The sequence below is a fragment of the Pempheris klunzingeri genome, chromosome 18 (assembly GCF_042242105.1).
Source record: "Pempheris klunzingeri isolate RE-2024b chromosome 18, fPemKlu1.hap1, whole genome shotgun sequence".
In the NCBI taxonomy this organism is placed as follows: Eukaryota; Metazoa; Chordata; class Actinopteri; order Acropomatiformes; family Pempheridae; genus Pempheris; species Pempheris klunzingeri.
This window is the reverse complement of record NC_092029.1, coordinates 59,856-80,380: the sequence shown is the minus strand read 5'-3', so window position 1 is coordinate 80,380 and position 20,525 is coordinate 59,856. Positions and strand designations below refer to the sequence as shown.

General features: G+C 49.2%; 2 protein-coding genes across 2 annotated transcripts; one reads left to right on the top strand and one right to left on the bottom strand.

Annotated features, from left to right (window-relative positions):
* The first annotated feature begins 62 nt into the window (after nucleotides 1-62).
* Nucleotides 63-4,573, top strand: serpina10a (serpin peptidase inhibitor, clade A (alpha-1 antiproteinase, antitrypsin), member 10a). Its single transcript, XM_070849708.1, has 6 exons — nucleotides 63-382; nucleotides 751-1,070; nucleotides 1,159-1,446; nucleotides 1,552-1,825; nucleotides 2,560-2,707; nucleotides 2,886-4,573. The coding sequence occupies exons 2-6, from the start codon at nucleotides 788-790 to the stop codon at nucleotides 3,072-3,074; spliced, it is 1,182 nt and encodes a 393-aa protein (XP_070705809.1). The 5' UTR covers nucleotides 63-382; nucleotides 751-787; the 3' UTR covers nucleotides 3,075-4,573.
* Nucleotides 4,574-4,634: 61 nt separating this feature from the next.
* Nucleotides 4,635-19,631, bottom strand: ppp4r4 (protein phosphatase 4, regulatory subunit 4). The gene is made up of 25 exons (XM_070849337.1): nucleotides 19,446-19,631; nucleotides 18,097-18,170; nucleotides 17,318-17,420; nucleotides 16,964-17,111; nucleotides 16,427-16,500; nucleotides 16,107-16,213; nucleotides 15,870-15,977; nucleotides 15,665-15,786; nucleotides 15,029-15,151; nucleotides 14,761-14,903; nucleotides 14,547-14,666; nucleotides 13,819-13,896; nucleotides 11,586-11,666; nucleotides 10,986-11,159; nucleotides 10,791-10,896; nucleotides 10,555-10,702; nucleotides 10,312-10,456; nucleotides 8,948-8,986; nucleotides 8,795-8,866; nucleotides 8,653-8,716; nucleotides 8,465-8,542; nucleotides 7,987-8,077; nucleotides 6,234-6,301; nucleotides 5,808-6,066; nucleotides 4,635-5,073 (listed from the first exon to the last, which is right to left on the bottom strand). Exons 1-25 carry the CDS (start codon nucleotides 19,554-19,556, stop codon nucleotides 5,028-5,030), a joined length of 2,682 nt encoding a protein of 893 aa, XP_070705438.1. The 5' UTR covers nucleotides 19,557-19,631; the 3' UTR covers nucleotides 4,635-5,027.
* Between the last annotated feature and the right edge of the window lie 894 nt (nucleotides 19,632-20,525).

The window sequence follows — 20,525 nt, the reverse complement described above, 5'->3', positions numbered from 1 at the left end:
TCCGTCTGAGTCGAAGACCATGAGCTGAGGATGAAAGCTGCGCCAGAGAGGACTCCCGTTAACACGTGAGGGCAGTCATGTTTATTTACTCCAAAGGGATTCTGAGAATTATTCTTATTTCCTGTCAATGCACTGATCAGTTGACTGATCGGCTGATCGTTTGATCTCAATACTGTAATCTGAAACATGATCTTTAACTTCGGGTCCAAATGTAGAAAATAAATAGATCACCTTCCCGACTTCCTGTGGCTGCGTGTAGAGTTTTATTATAACAGGGGCCGGAAGTGGTGATGTTGTTTCCGGCGGTGATTGGGGCACGAGCTTGATGTTGATGCGCAGCTCGTGAGGCTTCAGGGCAGAAGGATCGACCAGAGAGCAGAAGGTAAGCCGCCTGTTTCCGCTTTGATTGTTTGTCAGACTGATGAAGACTCTGCACTGATCAGCATCTTCATCAGTTCATCAGTGATACGTCACCAATAGGCTACTTGATCGATACCGAGCGATCCGCCTTGCGGACAGCCGAGAGCTGATCTCCGATCGATCCGATCGATCACAGACAGAAATAAATAACCCTTTCAAATTAAAGATGTGCAGGTTGTGTGCCAGGTTCTGGCCCTGCGGACCGGAAGTCCGTCAGCTGATCGATAATGTTATTGTAATTATGACGTAATGCACGGTTAATGGTGACGTCATTATGGAAACAAACACCGACTGTCTGGTTGGTTGATTGATTATTGTCATTATTAACAGAATATTATAGGGCCAACAGTCAGTGCCCGCTGTCGCCATGACTCCGTCCATCCCTCTCTCGTTGGTCGGCCTCCTCCTAGTCAGTCTGGCGTCCTCGGAGACTGTAGACCCTGCCATGAAGGACCTGACCAATAGGAACGCAGACTTCGCCGCCCGGCTGTACCGAGCCGTCGCCAGCCGCACTGACGACAACATCTTCCTGTCAGTGTTCACGTTGTCCACTGGACTGACGGCGCTGCTGAGCGCCACCAGCGGGCCGACCCAGGACCAGCTGCTGCAGGGACTCAGCCTGACCGGCCTGGACCCCCAGACCCTACCAGGTAGGTCAGGGCGGGGTCAGGGATTGGGGGGTGAGGGGGGGGTCAGAGTCAGACCTGTGGCGTCACACTGGGTCTCTGCTGGTCTCAGATCTGTTTCAGAGTCTGAGGACCGTCATCCTGCGGGGGACCGACAACCTGCGTCAGGGCGTGGCCGTCCTTCCAGCACAGAGGTTTCAGGTGTCGCCGTCTTACCTGGATCTGGTTCAGACCAAGTTTGGGGGCAAGGCTCAGAGTCTGGACTACACGGCGCCGCAGGACGCCATCGACACCATCAACCGCTGGGCGCAGGAGCAGACCGGAGACAAAGTCCACGAGCTGGCCACCAAGCTAGACCCCCAAACCCAGTTGCTGCTCGCCACCACGGCCCACTACCAGAGTACGTCTCACCTGTCTGTGGGCGGAGTTACCTGCCTCTGCTGTGGGGCTGTGGGTTGTTGACCACAGTCTTGTCCGTGTGAATAAAGTTTTCTCTGTCTTCCAGCCCGCTTCAGCCCGTCCTTTAACTCCTCCTTCACGCAGGACGACCGTTTCTTCGTGGACCGCTATCACGTCATCATGGTTCCCATGATGTTCCGGGCTGATAAGCACTTCCTGGCGTACGACAGCTCGGTGAAGGTCGGCGTGCTGAAGCTGCCAATGTCGGGCGGAGCAGCCATGTTGGTTGTGCTGCCTGACGAAGGTGTGGACGTGACCGCCGTCGAAGAGGAAGTGACGGCGGAGAAGATCCAGGCCTGGATCGCACAGCTGAAGAAGACGTGAGACACTTCTCTTCCTGTCTCCTGTCCTTCCTCCTCATCCCTCCATCCTTCCTCCGTATCCCTCCATCCATCCTCCTTATCCCTCCATCCATCCTCCTTATCCTTCCATCCTTCCTCCATCCCTCCTCCTCATCCCTCCATCCTTCCTCCTCATCCCTCCATCCATCCTCCTTATCTTTCCATCCTTCCTCCATTCTTCCTCCATCCCGCCTCCTCATCCCTCCATCCATCCTCCTTATCCTTCCATCCTTCCTCCATCCCTCCATCCATCCTCCTTATCTTTCCATCCTTCCTCCATTCTTCCTCCATCCCTCCTCCTCATCCCTCCATCCATCCTCCTTATCCTTCCTCCTCATCCCTCCATCCTTCCTCCTCATCCCTCCATCCGTCCTCCTCATCCCTTCATCCTTCCTTCATACTACATACTGTATTATGTGCAGTAGTGTGTAGTATACCGTAGTATTTATGTTGTCTGGTTGGAAGTCTGCTTGGCGGTCTGCTTGGCGGTCTGCTTGGAGGTCTGGTTGGAAGTCTGGTTGGAGGTCTGGTTGGAAGTCTGGTTGGAGGTCTGGTTGGCAGTCTGGTTGGAGGTCTGGTTGGAAGTCTGCTTGGAGGTCTGGTTGGCGGTCTGGTTGGAGGTCTGGTTTGCAGTCTCGTTGGCGGTCTTGCAAACATACGTACAGGTTTCTTTCTGTGTGACGTTGGGTGTTGCTGTTTTATTTTGCAAACAGGAAGTTGGAGGTGCAGCTGCCTCGCTTCCTGCTGGAGCGTTCCTACTCGCTGCGTGACGCCCTGCAGGTGCTCAACATCACTCAAGTGTTTCTGGATGACGCTGACATCACCAGCATGGGTGGAGCTAAAGGACCTAAGCTGACACAGGTGAGTGTGACGTTGGAGTCTACATGTGACTGTATGAACACACTGGTGAGGAAGGTCCCTCCTCTTCATCGGGTCTTCCTCCGTCCACACCTGCTTTTATTTATTCTATTTAGTCTTTTATTGTGAAGGCACTTTTCTGTCTGAGACGCCTGTGAATGGTTTGTTTCCTAACCTGCAGGTTTATCATAAATCTGTCGTGTCAGTGGATGAGAGCACTGATGACATGACCACAGGAGGCGGAGTCAGCACCTTCTCTTCTCTTCCTCCTCGGCTGACCATTAACAGGCCCTTCATCTTCGTCATCTACCAGCAGACAACTGGTGGTGTGCTGTTCATGGGCCGAATCACCGACCCCACCAGGAAATAACACATTTACCTGACTGCCGCTAAGCCCTGCCTACCCAAGTCAATGCTGTTACGCCCCCCAAAAAAAGCTTGTCTGACGGTTAAAATGACACCGCAGAAATCTCATTGTGTTCAGGTTCCCCATTATACGTCACTATCATTATCACTTATTCATTATCAGTCTGTCTCTGGTCTGGTGTGAACAACCTGAGGCTCCGGACCCCTGACAGGTCGTTCTATACATTGTAGCATAGAGTCCAACACTTCATGACCAAATAAAACTACAGACATTCCCATCAGCCTCAGATGGACCCTGGGCTTACTGCTAACTAGCTAATGTCAGCATGCTAACATAGTAAACTTTGATGATAAAACATGGTGAACCTGATACCTGCTAAACGTTAGCATGTTAGCATTCTGATGTTAGCATGTAGCTATCTGCCATCTGTTGGTCACCTGATGGTCGTCTGATTGTCTCCTGATGTTCGTCTGATGGTCGTCTGATGGTCACCTGATGTTCGTCTGATGGTCGTCTGATGGTCACCTGATGTTCGTCTGATGGTCGTCTGATGGTCGTCTGATGGTCACCTGATGGTCACCTGATGGTCGTCTGATTGTTGTCTGATGGTCACCTGATGGTTGTCTGATTGTTGTCTGATGGTCGTCTGATGGCCGTCTGATGGTCACCTGATGGTTGTCTGGTTGTTGTCTGATGGTCACCTGATGGTCGTCTGATGGTCCGATGGTCACCTGATGGTTGTCTGATTGTTGTCTGATGGTCACCTGATGGTTGTCTGATGGTCATCTGATAGTCTGATGGTCACCTAATGGTTGTCTGATGGTCCGATGGTCACCTGATGGCCGTCTGATGGTCATCTGATAGTCTGATGGTCACCTGATGGTTGTCTGATGGTCATCTGATAGTCTGATGGTCACCTGATGGTTGTCTGATGGTCATCTGATAGTCTGATGGTCACCTGATGGTCGTCTGATGGTTGTCTGATGGTTGCTGTGCTCAGAGCGAACACACCAGGAGGGAAATGTTGTGGAGGTAAATGGTGAATTCGTGCTCTGGACTGGGCGCACTCCCTGATCACGCTGAGGGTCTGATGCAGGCTGATGGTGGCCGCAGATGTTTTCTGGATGATGGGCATGTCACATGATTTTGCAGACATTATCTGGTGTGTGATGACGCACTCGTGGAAAAAATCCTGGAAATTCAAAGGCAACATCAAACATTTGTAGTCAAAATGCAACTATGACTAATACTATTACTAGTACTTCCTTTACCAGTATTACCATTATTACTACTACCACTGCTACTATTAAGACTACTAGTACTACTTGTGAATGTCCCTCCTCCCTAAACACACGTTACGTTAACGAGCCCTGATCTGCGACTTCTGGGCTTAGTTTGGTAAAAACGTTACCATGACGACGGCGTACCACAGTAACTGTACTGTTAACACGTGTATGCTCCACCTGCTCTGTAACACATTAAACGTGAGCATGAAACCAGAACACGTTTTATGTCTTTAATGCCACACATGATGTCATCAAACAGCACAGTGACATCACACATTCCTAACCAATCAACACATAGAACAATTATCAGACGCACCTTGATTATCTTACAGTAAGAGTCAGAGTTAAAGTTTCATTCAAAATTGTCCTGTGATGTCAGCATTTATCCAACCAATCATACGTCAGCAGGCTAGCCAATAAGAACACAGAGTTTACTGAACCAATCAGGTGACAGGATGAGATTGTTGAATACACAGTGTTCAGCAGATACAAACAGATGTCAGACTCTACTGTCTACTGTCTCTACTGTTAGCGATGTCCTGATGCATTCTGGGCCGTGTTCTGATGCCTTTATTCGACCTTTAACTCCTTTAGCTGCTGTTAAATGGACATGGCTCCCTGACTGCTGATTGGGTGATGGCCTGGTGGAGGAGTGATGACATCGTCCTCTTCAGTCACGTCCCGACTGGACGCTGAAAGAGTTTGACTTCCTCTTTCTGTGTATTAAAAAAACAGCACATGAATATTTCCTTTAGGAGGTGCTAAAACCAGGTTCAGACAGGTAAAACAGGCAAAGTTAAACCAGATTAAACAAGGCTAAAATAGCACGAAATGGTAAAAATAACAGGCATAAACCGGCATAGAGTAGGAGCTCAACAATAGCAGGGCTAATCTGAGATAATCCAGGCCTTACATAGAACTAAACCTGGACCACCTAGCCTTAAAGTAGCAGTGAGTTAGACCACCTTAAAATTCAGATAAGATCAGGGTTAGGATGGGGTTAGACCAGGGTTATGATGGGGCTAGACAAGGGTTAGGTATTTTTCCTGGCTGATCAGTTGACTTGCTCAGATTTTGTTGATTTGGTCATTTTCCTGTGATTTACGTGCTTCTAATGTGTCCAAACAGGCTGTGTTTCTTCTTCTGCTGCTTTAACTGTGTTTCTTGGATGTATTTCCTGCTTTGTTGTGCTGCAGCTACAGACAGCAGCTAAAGTCAGAGTGTTTCTCCACATCCAAGATGAACCTCTGGTCGTCTATGGTGTTAAAAACCCTCTGACCAGCTGACGTCTGACCTGGTGCCAGATGGGGTTAGACCAGGGTTAAGGAAGCAATAAACTAAAGCCTAGTTCAAGAGTGAACGGGCCTGTCTGGACCTGGTCAGAGGGGATACAAAGTGGGATCATTAACTCACATGGGTCTATATTTAGAAGATTTTAACAACAACTCACATTGACAGCTTCCTGGACTGGCTGTCCTTCACACCGCACCCCCGATCCATTGTTTTACTGCGCTGGTCCAGGGTACTGGTCCTGTGTTCTCTCTGGTCCAGGGTATTGGTCCTGTGTTCTCTCTGGTCCAGGGTACTGGTCCTGTGGTCCAGTGTACTGCCCCTATCCAGGAGGCTGGTTGTGTTGCTGCAGATCAAGACTGGCATGGAGGTAGTAGACTGGGTCGCCATAGTGAAGTGGGCAGTCCTCAAGGAGTCATCTGCAAAACATAAGTGATGTCTGATTAAAGACAAGGATCACCACAGTCAGGGAGGACTGTGGTCGTATTTCACACAGGACCACTTAAATTCTCCCTGACTGTGGTGATCCTGCAGTTCTGAATTCAGACAGAGCCAGTGTTCCGTATGCAGGTGTACGAGCTGATACCTTTGCTCGATAACATGGAGTTCATGGACTTCCCGGGTCCTGTCGCACTGCTCAGCTCTTTCACTTTCCTGAGGAATCAGAAAACACAACACGAGAAACACTTAAACCCTGTTTTTGTCCACATTTGAACGCCCCACATGACAGATACTCAACAGGAGCTTAACAACAGGCAACACCTGTAACCCCCACCCCACTGTCACATGGGGCCGCCCACAGTTGGAGGACACGTCACTGCAACAAGAGAACAGCCTCAATGAACAGCTGTAGAGTCCCGACTGCAGGCAAGATGAGCGGTGTCAGAGCTGTGTTTAGATGGGCCTTGGTACCTCTTTTCAACCCCTTAATGGAAATCAGTGGCTTCTGTGGACGACTTTGACTAAATCAGGCTCCTGCTGATGGTCCTAGCAGGGAGGTAAGGGGTAGAACCAACAGGAAGTGGGCACAGAGGCACTGGTACGAGACGATCACAGCAAGACAGAAGAGACAAAATGTTTCTTACAAAGGCCAAGAGAATGAGGAACGAGATCCTCTGGTATGAGAACAGGCTCCAGAAAGAGTTGGCACATAGAAAACTCATTCATCCAGTCACCAGGCAGAGACCAGGACCAGGACCGACAGAGACTGACAGGACCAACGCTGGTGAACTGAGAGCTTCACCCTCAGGATCAGCTCCCTCTGAATCACAGAGGTCCAGTACAGCATCTACAGTGCCAATCTGCATTGTACCCCCACTTCTAAATGAGATTTAGACTATTGCTAATTATTAGTCACATTCCTATTGTCAGTACTATAGTTGCTGTTAGTATATTGGTTGCTGTTTGTTTTCTCTCTCTCTCTGTCTGTCTGTCTCTCTCTGTCTGTCTGTCTCTGTCTCTCTCTCTCTCTGTCTGTCTGTCTGTCTGTCTGTCTCTCCAACCTCCACCCAACACGGACCCTGACAGAAAGCCTGGTTCTGTTCCAGGTTTCTTCCCGTTAAAGGGGAGTTCTTCCTCCACTGGGTCCTAATCTAATCTCTGAGCTGCTCTGTGGGGATTCTTGAATCCTTCCTGTTGAATTCCTGAATCTTTGGTCTCTGAATGAAAGAGTTTGTTCTGAGCTGCTCTTTCTGGAAACAGTCTGAGAGAAACGCTGCTGTGACCTGGAGCTGGAGAGATGAAGATTGATTGATAATAAGGTTGGTTAGTGAGGCTGGTTAGTTAGGGTGGTTAGTGAGGTGGGTTAATAAGACTGGTTAATGAGGCTGGTTAGTTAGGGTGGTTAGTGAGGTGGGTTAATAAGACTGGTTAATGAGGCTGGTTAGTTAGGGTGGTTAGTTTGGCTGGTTAGTAAGACTGGTTAATGAGGCTGATTAGTTAGGCTGGTTAATAAGACTGGTTAGTGAGGTGGGTTAATAAGACTGGTTAATGAGGCTGGTTAGTGTGGCTGGTTAATGAGACTGGTTAGTGTGGCTGGTTAATAAGGCTGGTTAGTGAGGCGGGTCAATAAGGCTGGTTAGTGAGGCTAGTAAGTAAGACTGGTTAGTGAGGCTGGTTAGTACGGGTGATTAGTGAGGCTAATTAATGAGGCTGGTGAGTAAGGCTGGTTAGTGAGGCTAGTAAGTAAGACTGGTTAGTGAGGCTGGTTAGTACGGGTGATTAGTGAGGCTAATTAATGAGGCTGGTGAGTAAGGCTGGTTAGTCAGACTGGTCAATAAGGCTGGTTAGCAAATCTGGTTAGTGAGGCTGTTCCTCAGTCTACTGTGAGGTCTTCTTACTGAGGTCTGTCTGAGTTTGCAGATTTGGACGTCGTCGGCTGACTGCTGAGGGATCGACTCCGTGACAGCTTCGCCTTCCTAATCTCTTTACCTGTGAGAAGAGACATCACTGTCACTATCATCCTCATCACCATCATCATCTTCCTCATCACCATCATTACCACTATCCTCATCCTCATCGTCATCCTCATCATCCCCATCATCATCATCCTCATCAACATCATCATCAACTTCATCATCCTCATCATAATCATCATCATCATGATCCTCATCCTCATCCTCATTGTCACTGTTCCAAACTTTTTAAACTGTTTGGAACAGGTGGAGGGCAGGTGCTGTAGACACCAACACGCCTCAGTGAAAGCATCTGTGAAAAGGCTGGAAACCAGATGACAGGAAAGTCAACTGTGTTCACAGGTAGATTACAGGTAGAGTTCACAGGTAGAACACAGCTTGTATTCAGGTGTGTTTATCTTACCGGAGGAGGACAGAGGAGTGCCGGATGAGGACACGGACATGGACTTGGTTGCAGACAGACTGGTTTTACTGTCTCTTCCTGTCGAACAGAGACAGGTAGACATGACGACACCTGTTCCCTCAGACTTCCATACTGTGACACAAACTCCCTGACCATGCTGTCAGGAAATACGAAGACGTTTGGCTCACGTTTTCTCTCAGCATGTTTTTCAGCGTTCAGCTTCCCGTCGCTCTGCTGGCGCTCCAGCTGCTCCTGACCACAGAGGAGACGCCTGTGAAACCAAAGAGCAGCCGATTCAGGCCAGACATCACCTGTCGGCGTCACACTCACCATCTCCAGCAGCAGAGCCTCCTCCTTCTCCTTCTTCTGGTCCAGGACGTCCATCTCCTGCCGCTTCTGGAACTGCAGGACAAAACAGACAACCTAGAACACCAGCTCTCACTTAATCTGTGGTTTAGTCCTTTAAGAAAACAAGCTGCTCACAGGCTCCGTTAGATCCAGTTTGTCCAGTTCCAGCACGGTCTGAAAAACACCAAAACCACAATTAATCCACAATCCACTGGCTCCGATCCACTTTAGACCCACAGAGTCCTCAGACAGGGGCTCAGACCAGGTCTCTGGAGACCAGATCCATGTCACACCAGATCCACTCCTCTCTCCTCCTCTTCCTCTCCATCCTGATGCTTCATGTCTCTTTAATGTCTGTTACTAACTTGGTATCTTCCCCGGAGCCTTTCTGTGCTTTTCTCATCTCTCTGGTTCCTGTGGATCCTGGTCCTGGTCCTCCTGCTGTGGTTCTCTAGTTCCTGTGGATCCTGGTCTTGGTTCTCCTGCTGTGGTTCTCAGGTTCCTGTGGATCCTGGTCATGGTCCTGCTGTGGTTCTCTGGTTCCTGTGGATCCTGGTCTTGGTTCTCCTGCTGTGGTTCTCAGGTTCCTGTTGATCCTGGTCCTGGTTCTCCTGCTGTGGTTTTCTGGCTTCATGAATCACTGCTGTGGATCATCAGCCACCGGCACTTTTTACTGATATTAGTCCTGTTATTATTATTCACATATTAACTATTGTCATGCTTTTACTGTTACCAGCACTGTAGCATTGAAAAACATGACAATAATTAATATCTGAATAATAATAACAGGACTAATATCAGTAAAAAGTGTAGGTGGCTGATGATCCGCAGCAGAAGAACCAGGACCAGGATCCACAGGAACCAGAGAACCACAGCAGCAGAACCAGGACCAGGATCCACAGGAACCAGAGAGATGAGAAAAGCACAGAAAGGCTCCGGGGAAGATACCAAGTTAGTAAGATATGATGGACCTGACCATTAAGAGCTTCGGAGGTGAGGAGAAGGATTTTAAACTCTATTCTAGGTTTTCCTGGAAGCTAGTGAAGAGAAGCTAGTACAGGAGAAAGATGGTCTCTTCTCTTAGTTCTCGTCACAGAAATAGTCCAACCAAGAAGTGACAAATGTGTGGACTAGTGTTTCTGCATCATCTACAGGCCTGATTTTAACAATATTACGTAGATGGAAAAAGGCAGTTCTAGAAATCTGCTTAATGTGGGAGTTAAAGGACAAATCCTGATCAAATAAGACTCCCAGATTCCTCCCAGTGGAGCTGGAGGCCAGAGTGATGCCATCCAGAGCAGTTATGTTGGTAGAAAAGGTGTCTCTAAGAATAACTTCAGTTTAGTCTGAGTTTAGCATCAGAAAGTTGCTGCTCATCCAGGACTTTATGTCCTTAAGGCAGACTTGGAGTCATATTCTTATTGTCAGTACTATAGTTACTGTTATTATGCTTGTTTACTGTCCACTTCAGACCTGGCCTTGGGTCCCAGGGACGTTACCTGGCGGATGGTGGCCACCACGTCCTTGTCTTTCTCTCTGCAGAGGAGCTTTTGGACGCAAAATTCGAGCTTCTGCAGCAGCTGTTTGTCAGCCGGCAGGCGGAGTGACGAACGCAGTCTGGGCAGCAGCTGACACAGCTTATACCTGTGACAGGGAGACAGGTGGACGGGCCAGTAGGTAAACAAGATGACGTGTGGTACACCTGAGGTCAGAGACCTGCCTCAGTGACAGGACAAAGCTACCTGACGTTGGCAACGGGGTCGTGGACCATCTCCAGTGCTGGGACCAGGAAATACTTGTTGAAGTATTTCCTGGAGAAAATCTCAGTGGCTGTTTCACAAACATCGAGGAACCTGAGGCGGTGCCAGTAGCTCCGCCCCTGAGCCAGATCTGAGGATCAGAAGCACAACGTCACACCTGAGTCATGCTGACAGAACAGTGACATCACAGAGCACCTGACATGGCACCAGTCCGGTACCTTGGATGAGCCGCTCCATCATCTCCTGGCGCTGCTCCTGTTTGCGGTTGTAACGCAGGAAGGTGCAGAAGGTCCGCGCCGCTTCCCTCTGGACGGGCAACACCTTCTGCAACAACAACACGCAGAGGGGAAGTTACCTGTCTGCTCACCTGACTTACCTGTTGAATGTGTCATGGCTCATTGGACAGTGCTGACGTTGGTGGTGAGGATGATGAAGATGCGGGGGGAGAAGCTCTGGTGCAGCAGCTCTCCAGGCAGCAGTCTGGCCAGGCAGCTGTAGCGCTGCAACAGCTTCTCATGCAGCCGCCAGCGCAGAGAACATCCAACCTTCTGCTCAGCCAACAGCAGGGCCGACAGCAGGTCCGGGAACTGGACAGGAACCACCAGAGAACATAGAGGAACCAGGGGAGAAACGGGAGAAAGATACAGAACGAGAGAGAAAGGTCTCAGAAGAACTAAAGGAACAAGCAGTGAGAACCAGGTTAAACTCTTGGGGGCCAGTCAGATGGAAAGGCAGCACCAGTAACTTCATTGTTTTCCTAAGGTTCACACATCACATCTTTAGTGGTTTTTAGTCTAAAAGTTGCTCCGCTTGTCCGCCCACTTGGCTCAGGCAGCCAATCAAATACAAAGTGGTGACCTCATGCATGGAGGGGAGTCTGTAGGCTAGCTAGCTGCTGGACAGTGAGCAAGTATGAGAGGGTTTGTCCTGATAATTAGATGATACTTCCTGTCTTTGACAGATCACATGGGGGGGTGACAGGTCTCTCTGATCGTGGAGGTTTGATTTCCAACCTTGTCCAGCGTGAGGTTCTCTCCCCTGGAAAGGACCACCTCCAACGTTTCTTCCAGGTGATTCATTAGTGTGTCCAACACCTGAACATCAACAATATCAACAAAAATAACATCAACACCGTCAACATCAATCTCATCAACAAAAGCAACATCAACCTCATCAACAAAAACACCATCAACACCATCAACAAAAACATGGTCAACATCACCAAAAACAGCATTAACATCAACCAAAACAACATCAACAATGTCTTCAGCATCAACATTAACGAAAACATCATCAACGACATCGCCAACATCAACAAAAACACCATGAACAACAGCATCAACAACAAAAACATTCAAACAATATCAACATCAACAATGTCAATAGCATCAACAAAAATAACATAAACAACAATGTCAACAACATTAACACCAACATCAACATTAACATCATCAACATCTTTATTTATATAGTGCCAATTCACAACAGCGTTATCTCAAGACGCTTTACATGAAGAGCAGGTATAGACCAAACTCTTTAATTAGAGAGAGACCCAACGATTCATGAATTCAAAATTAAGGATTTAAGAATTCCCACATGAGCAGCATCAGATATTATATTATAACAAATTATAAAAATAACAATGTCAACATTAACACCAACATCAACATTAACAACATCATCAACAATCAACAATGTCTACGGTAACAACACCATCGTCAACAACAATAACAAAAAACAAGTTTGTAAATGGTCTGTATCTTTTTAGCTCCTTTCTAGTCATTTCGACCACTCAAAGCTCTTTTACATCACACCCTCATTCACACATCATTCATTCAGGAGGAATCTAAGATGGAGGAGACTGTTCTTTCACACACATTCACACACTGAAGCTGCTTCAGGAGCAACATCAATAACTTTAACAACAGCAACAACATAAAGAACAAAAGTACTGGCTGTACTGGCTTCTCGTCATTGGCTTCCAGTAAAATCTAGAATAGAGTTTAAAATCCTTCTCCTCACCTACAAGGCTCTTAAGGGTCAGGCTCCATCATACCTTAAAGAGCTCATAGTACCGTACTACCACACTAGAGCACTGCGCTCCCAGACTGCAGGTCTACTGGTGGTTCCCAAAGTCTCCAAAAGTAGTGCAGGAGGCAGAGCCTTCAGCTATCAGGCTCCTCTCCTGTGGAACCCCCTTCCAGTTTGGGTTCGGGGGGCAGACACCCTCTCTACATTTAAGAGTAGACTAAAAACCTTCCTTTTTGACAAGGCATATAGTTCAGGGCTGGATCAGGCCTTAGACCAGCCCCTAGTTATGCTGCTATAGGCTCAGACTGCCAGGGGACTCCTATGGTGCACTAAGCTCCTCTATTCTCTATCCTCCTCTTCCTCTCCATCGTTATGTCTCATGTCAGCCAAATGTCTGCCACTAACTTGCTATCTTCCCTGGAGCCTTTCTGTGCTTTCTCATCTCTCAGGTTCCTGTGGATCATGGTCCTGCTGCTGTGGTTCTCTGCTTCATGAATCACCACTTGTCATGTTTTTCAATAATATCATACTGCTAATCTTTTAGTCACACTCCTATTGTTAGTGCTATAGTCACTGCTAGTACACTGGTTGCTGTTTGTGTTGTCTCTCTCTCTCTCTCTCTCTCTCTCTCTCTCTCTCTCTCTGTCTCTCTCTGTCCAACCTCCACCCAACATGGACCCCTACAGAAGCCGCCCACATTGATCCTGGGTCTGTTCGAGGTTTCTTCCCGTTAAAGGGGAGTTTTTCCTCCACTGTTGCTCAATATAATATCTGATGCTGCTCATGTTGGAATTCTTGAATCCTTAATTTTGAATTCCTGAATCGTTGGGTCTCTCTCTAATTAGAGTTTGGTCTAGACATGCTCTTTATGTAAAGCGTCTTGAGATAACGCTGTTGTGAATTGGCACTATATAAATAAAGATTGATTGATTGATTGATTGATTGTGTTGTTGGTATGCTGCTGTGTTGGTGTTTTGGTTTGTTGTCCGTGGCTTGTTGTGTTAATGTGTTGCGCCAACATTAACAACGTCATCTACAGCATTCACTTCAGTGTGTGAAACAGACAAAATCCGCGTGAAAGCAGCAGCAGTAGCCTGTTGTGTAAAGAGTGTTGTGTTGTTGGTTTGTTGGTGTCAGTCATCACATTGGTGTTTGTTACCACAGCGCTTCAGTTAACAGTGCGACCAGGTGACCAAAGGAGGGTAACCAGCTTACCTCCAGGGCGTCGTCCTGCAGCAGAACCAGCAGCTCTCTGTGGACCAGCTGGACGTTTGAACCCAGCAGCTTCACCACCTGACAGGAAGGGGCAGGGCCAACCAAGTGGCATCACAGAGAACAGATTTACTATCAAAGAGTTTAACAGGTCAACACCTCAACACTTGTGTCTAAGCTTTTTTCCCAACATGCCACAGGGCCTGAGGACGTCCAGACAAACGTCGGAGCTCCCCATAGGATGAGAACTTTGCAGAATATGTCCTTAGGACACCACCCTCAAGACACCACCCTACGAACGCCACCTCATGAATGGCAACCTATGGACACCGCCCCACGAACGCCACCCTCAAGACACCACCCTACGAACAGCACCCTCAAGGGTGGTGGACACTACCCTATGAACACCACCCTATGGACACCACCCTATGAACACCACCTCACGAACACCACCCTATGGGCACCACCCTATGAACACCACCCTCAAGACACCACCTTACAAATGACGCCCCACGAACGCCACCCTACGGACACCATCTTTCGAATGCTGCCCTACGGACACCACCCTACGAAAACCACCCCACGAACCCCACCCTACGCGCCACCGTCAGCATGCCGCCCAACAGACGCGACCCTACAGACACTGCCCTCGGAACGCTGCCCTCTGGATGTACTGCACATGCTCCAATGTGGCTCAGACTCTGACAGATGGATGTTACCTGGTGTCTCACCTGGTGGAAGCTGGCTGCAGCGCTGCGTCGGACGCTGACCTCCGGGTCGCAGCAGAGACCAGAGAAAGACACGTAGAGCTCTGACAAGAAGTGAGTCGGGTCCACAAATACCACCATGGCCTGGATGGGGGAGACAAGAAGTGACATCACCGCATGGAGGAGGTGGGTGTGTGCACACCTGTGTGTGTGTGTGTGTGTGCGTGTGTGTGTGCACCGGCAGGTTGTAGCAGCAGTTACAGCGGATGAGTGTGGACTTGTTGTTGCTGTCGTCCTGGTTTCCTTCAGTCTGTAGGCCGGCGGCGCAGAGCACCTTAAACCTCTGCAGCAGGACTCCCTTCTGCTCGTCTGACAGAGAGCCTGAAACAGTGAATCAGAGACGCCAACTCTAGACACTCTGAACAGTCTGACCCACCCACTATATACGGACAGGTAACCCCCCCCAACACTACATATATGTAGGAACTGATGCTGCCCAGTCTCACCTGTCAGTCCACTGCACAGTTTCCCAAACTGGAACGACAAAGACGCCACGACAGTCTCGTCTACCTGCGACGACACCTCGCACACCGCCATCACCAGGGGAACCACAACGTGGATTCTGTCATCTGGGAGAGGCGGAGGAGGAGGAAGAGGGTGCTTTAAAAATAGTGTTTATAGAGATGTGGACGGCTGACTCGCTCCCACTGACTACATCCTGTAGAGAATGGGCGTGGCCACAGTGACATTACCCACTGGTTTGTGGACACCCTTTTAAAGCCTCCAGTTTGGCTTTACAGGTGTCGCCATCTGTATCTCTGATTGGTCAGTGAGCAGGTAGCCCCGCCCTAAAGCCCCCCCTCTTCCGGGTGTATCTTCCGCTAAATGGACCATCATTGACTAAATGAACATCCTGCTGTGCTGAAGAAGACTGTAAACTAGAGACTGAGAGCAGAAACTGTTCACTGAGCTGATAAATCAGGAGAGAAGTCGCCTCATTTCCTCATTGACTTCCATCCAATCAGACTTCTGTTTGGAGCCAGTGGAGTCGCCCCCTGCTGGACGTCCACTTGTTCTCCCAGTCTGAGGACACCTTGAACTGTATTGACAGTTACCGACCATGACTCCGCCTGAAGACTCACCGCTGTCCATCATCTCCATCAGGTTGATGATGGTGTCGAAGGCGGCAAGGCGGACACTGCCCTCCTCGTCTTGTGCGAGCGCCACCAGTTCAGGAAGCAGCTCCGTCCTGGTGTCGTCCAACCTGAGGGCGACAGGAGACACAGTGTCACCACAGCTGAGCGTTCGGTCTGCGTTCAGGTTCATCTGGTGCTTGGTGACGTTTACCCGGTCGCCCTGGCGATGCTCTCTAGCTGACGGCACATACAGGCACGGACCTCAAACTCCACGTCCCGACACAATGAGCGAGCCAATGGCAGCAGCTCCTTCTTCACTCTGACACAGGAAGCACACACCTGGGCTCAGGTAATACACACAGTACTACTGTAACATACAGTACGTCTGGGCTCAAGTAATACACACAGTACCACACTAATATACAGTACTGCGTGTACAGTAGCTCACGTGTGGGGGTCGAACTTGGAGGCCACCTTCCCTAAAATCCGACAGCTGGACAGACGAGTCTGAAGACAGTGAGACAGCTGAGTTTGATATAGGAGAGGGTTCAGCACCTGGAGAGACAGACAGGTAGTCAGTCAGACAGGTAGTCAGTAAGTCTGTAGACTGGTAGACAGGTAGACAGTCAGACAGGTAGACACACAGACAGGTGGACTGGGTCAGCTGGAGTTTAAAGAGTTGTGGGTGTTACTTTTCAGTAACACTGGAGTAACACTGATCACTGATCAATAACCCTGATCACTGTTCAATAACACTGATCACTGTACCTCCTGTTTGATAGTCTCCTTGGGCAGAGCGTTGATGGCCGACAATAAAGTCTCCAACCATGCGCCACTGACAACTGTGAACCAAACACAAACACAAACACCAGCGTCAAGGTTGTTCAGGTGGTGTTACCTGTGTCTCTGTGGTTCAGGTGGTGGTGTTACCTGTGTCTCTGAGGTTCAGGTGGTGTTGTTACCTGTGTCCCTGTGGTTCAGGTGGTGTTACCTGTGTCCCTGTGGTTCAGGTGATGATGTTACCTGTGTCTCTGAGGTTCAGGTGGTGTTGTTACCTGTGTCCCTGTGGTTCAGGTGGTAGTGTTACCAGTGTCTCTGTGGTTCAGGTGGTGGTGTTACCTGTGTCCCTGTGGTTCAGGTGGTGTTACCTGTGTCCCTGTGGTTCAGGTGATGATGTTACCTGTGTCTCTGAGGTTCAGGTGGTGTTGTTACCTGTGTCCCTGTGGTTCAGGTGGTGGTGTTACCTGTGTCCCTGTGGTTCAGGTGGTGGTGTTACCTGTGTCTTTGAGGTTCAGGTGGTGTTACCTGTGTCCCTGTGGTTCAGGTGCAGCAGGACAGTCTTCAAGATGGAGTAGGTGTGGGTGTGGATCAGGATGATGTCGTCCTGTAGGATGGTCAGAAACGACGCTGCTGCTGCCAGCTGGATTTCTGCTCCAGCTCCATTCAGGACCTCCTGAAACACACAGACAGAACACCTGAGTCATACACCTGTCTCTACCTGCCATGCCTTCAAAGGCCAGTACTGACAGTACTGACGGTACTGATGGTGTAGTACTGACAGTACTGACGGTACTGATGGTGTAGTACTGACAGTACTGACAGTGTATACTGACGGTGTATGGTAAAGACACGGCCGTCTTAACGTTGTGGTGTACGTACCCGGACTTTGGGTACTACCCTGCGAAATGTCTCTGCTGGATTCTGGCGGACGAGGCTGGGCAGGTTGCTGATGACACTCGCCCTCTGGACCTCCTGCCCGACGCTGACGACAGGAGAGACATTTCAGTCAGAGTGTTCACAGGACAAACCAGAGCCCTGACGCTGAACCTGCACTGGACCTATGACTCACTCCTGGATATGGGTCACCTGACTTTGGATCTGAACCAGTAGACTGCTGACAGTCCCCCCTCAGACAGTCTGCTGGGGGCTGTGAACCGCTGCACTCAGGTCCAGAGACCTCCAGAGTCTCCTGGACGTCCTGTTGCTGCTTAGGGGACGTCAGTTCCTGAAGCTTCAGTCCTGCCTCTCTTGCAGGTTTGAGTCCAGACGTTGACTGAGCTCAGTGAACTAGTTCAGGTCCTCTGGGATCAGACTGCAGGATGTTTAATTAGCTTCAGAGTTTAGTGGGTCACAGCGGAAGACCCAGCTGCTTCTGAACCAGAACCCCCCCGAGACCCGTCTGTAGTTATTCTGGACTGTTTTCTTCATTTTAACCAAAAATAACAAACTGAAACCAGTTTAAACACATCTGACCATCACTGACCTTCACGCCGATACACCTCAGCATGCACAGGTGATCTGCTGTAAGTGATCTGTTGTGGGTGATCTGCTGTGGGTGTGACAACGATCACATGGTCTACATACGTGTGGATTCAGTGAACACCTGTAGGCTTCGCAAATGTTGGTAACACGGGACAATGAAGGAGCTCAGGTCTCACCTGAGCAGGTAGACGGCTCTCTCAATGTCGTTCAGATCTTCATCCACAGTCAGCTGATCGATCTCCTCCGCGGTCTGACAGGAAACAAATGTTCAAATGTTTATCTATCTATCTATCTATCTATCTATCTATCTATCTATCTATCTATCTATCTATCTATCTATCTATCTATCTATCCGCCTGTCTATCAGAGGTTCAGATAGAAAAACGAATTTAATAAAATTTGATATGTATGTTATGGACACACACACACACACACACACACACACACAGCTGATTGGACAGATCCAAGCTGGAAGTGTGTGTGTGTGTGTGTGTGTGTGTGTGTGTGTGTGTGTGTGTGTGTGTGTGTGTGTGTGTGTGCGTGTGTGTGTGTCTGGGAGGAGATGGGGGTGTGTCACTGTGTCGTCACTACGTTGGGGTTTCTCCCATAGCGGGACCCCCCCAGGCCCCGCCCCCTGACAACGTCGTCATCATCAGCATGAAGCCCCCCCCCCCATAACAACAGGTAACACATGATCAGACACAGGTGTTAATGTTAACATGTATGCAGAGACAATAATGACAAACTATCAATGCTTTATCAGCAATAATCAATAGCCGTTATTGATTAGTGAAGGCGACATGATGCTGAGGATGTTTCTCTGCTCTTATTCCAGTTAATAAGGTTACATGACTCCTATTGTTACTATTATTATTATTATTATTCTGTCTGTCTGTCTGTCTGTCTGTCTGTCTGTCTGTCTGTCTGTCTGTCTGTCTGTCTGTCTGTCTGCCTGCCTGCCTGCCTGCCTGCCTGTCTATCTGCCTGCCTGCCTGACTGTCTGTCTGTCTGTCTGTCTGTCTATCTGCCTGACTGTCTGTCTGTCTGTCTATCTGCTTGCCTGACTGTCTGTCTGTCTATCTGCCTGACTGTCTGTCTGTCTGTCTATCTGCCTGCCTGACTGTCTGTCTGTCTGTCTGTCTATCTGCCTGCCTGACTGTCTGTCTATCTGCCTGCCTGACTGTTTGTCTGTCTGTCTGTCTATCTGCCTGACTGTCTGTCTGTCTGTCTATCTGCCTGCCTGACTGTCTGTCTGTCTGTCTATCTGCCTGCCTGACTGTTTGTCTGTCTGTCTGTCTATCTGCCTGCCTGTCTGTCTCTCTCTGCCGACAGACAGACAGACTGCGTCACGCTGCGGGTCTCCCCCTGCTGCTCTTCCTCCCACGGACTCACACAACAAGGCTCATCACCATCATCATCATCACCATCATCACCATCATCATCATCACATGTCACACACATCCTGACATGTGTTGGTCACATGACAACTCCACCTGCCGGACGAAGGTTGGGGGGGGGGGGGTACCTTGAGACTCCGTCGGATCGGCCTCTCGATGAAGGCGAGCTCGTGCAGGTCTTCCAGCGGTCCGTAGAGCAGGCTGGCCGGGCCCCCGGTCATCCTGCTGCCGGGGAACATCTGGTCACTGGGGGGGCCCACTATCACTTCCGTACTGGTGCTAGTGGGAGAGCGGGCGGCCGATGTCAGCACCGACCATCCCTTCGCGACGGGGGGGCGCACTGTCACTGAGCGTTTCCAAGGAGATCCCTGCTGAATCTGTCGGGGGGGGGGGGGGGGGGGGGTTACGCCAATGTTCAAAATTCAAGTAATATAAAAAAGCATCGTGGCTGGTCTGCGGATGTAGCGAGCTGTCAGAGAGCCACTGTGAAACTCTTCATCTCCTGCGTCCCTTCTTCCATGCGGCGCACAGTGAGCCCCCCCAGCTGCAGTGATTCCAGGAAGAAATCCACTTTCCTGACGAACATCTGTTGAATAGAATATCCCAGCTGGTTGGGGTGAGAGCAGGGACCAGATCTGTCAGCGGACCGTCCGCTCTCTCTCCTATGCGGATGAAATGTTACGCCAGACTCTGTTTAAAATATTCCAAATGTTTACGCATCACTTCCACATCATTTAACCCATCAATCTGTTCGATCTTAACAAGAATGATCAAACACGAGAAAGGTCCATCTTCGCTTCGGCGGATGTTCAATACACATCACAAACACAATCTAGATCTTTTTCAGTCCTTCTTCCTGCTCTGCCCTGAGCGGACGGAGCGGCACGCCAGACTCCGTTGAAAACTCCCAATACAGAATTTCTACACTACCTAATAAATGCGACCATTTGAAAATCCTCAAACATCGGACATTTAACAGATCGACACGGTGTCGTCCTTACTTCGGCAGACACCCACCATGCCAACAAACACTCATTTCAATAAAGTCCGACCTACACCAGCCTCAGCTGTTCTGTCCTGTGCGGTAGGAACGTCACGCCGAACTGCGTTAAAATGTTCAGTGATGCGTCTGTTCTCATTTGGAACCGTGAAATCCGTGAAACCGAAAGAAAAATGACATATTAGAAACCGGTACGACCCACTCATTT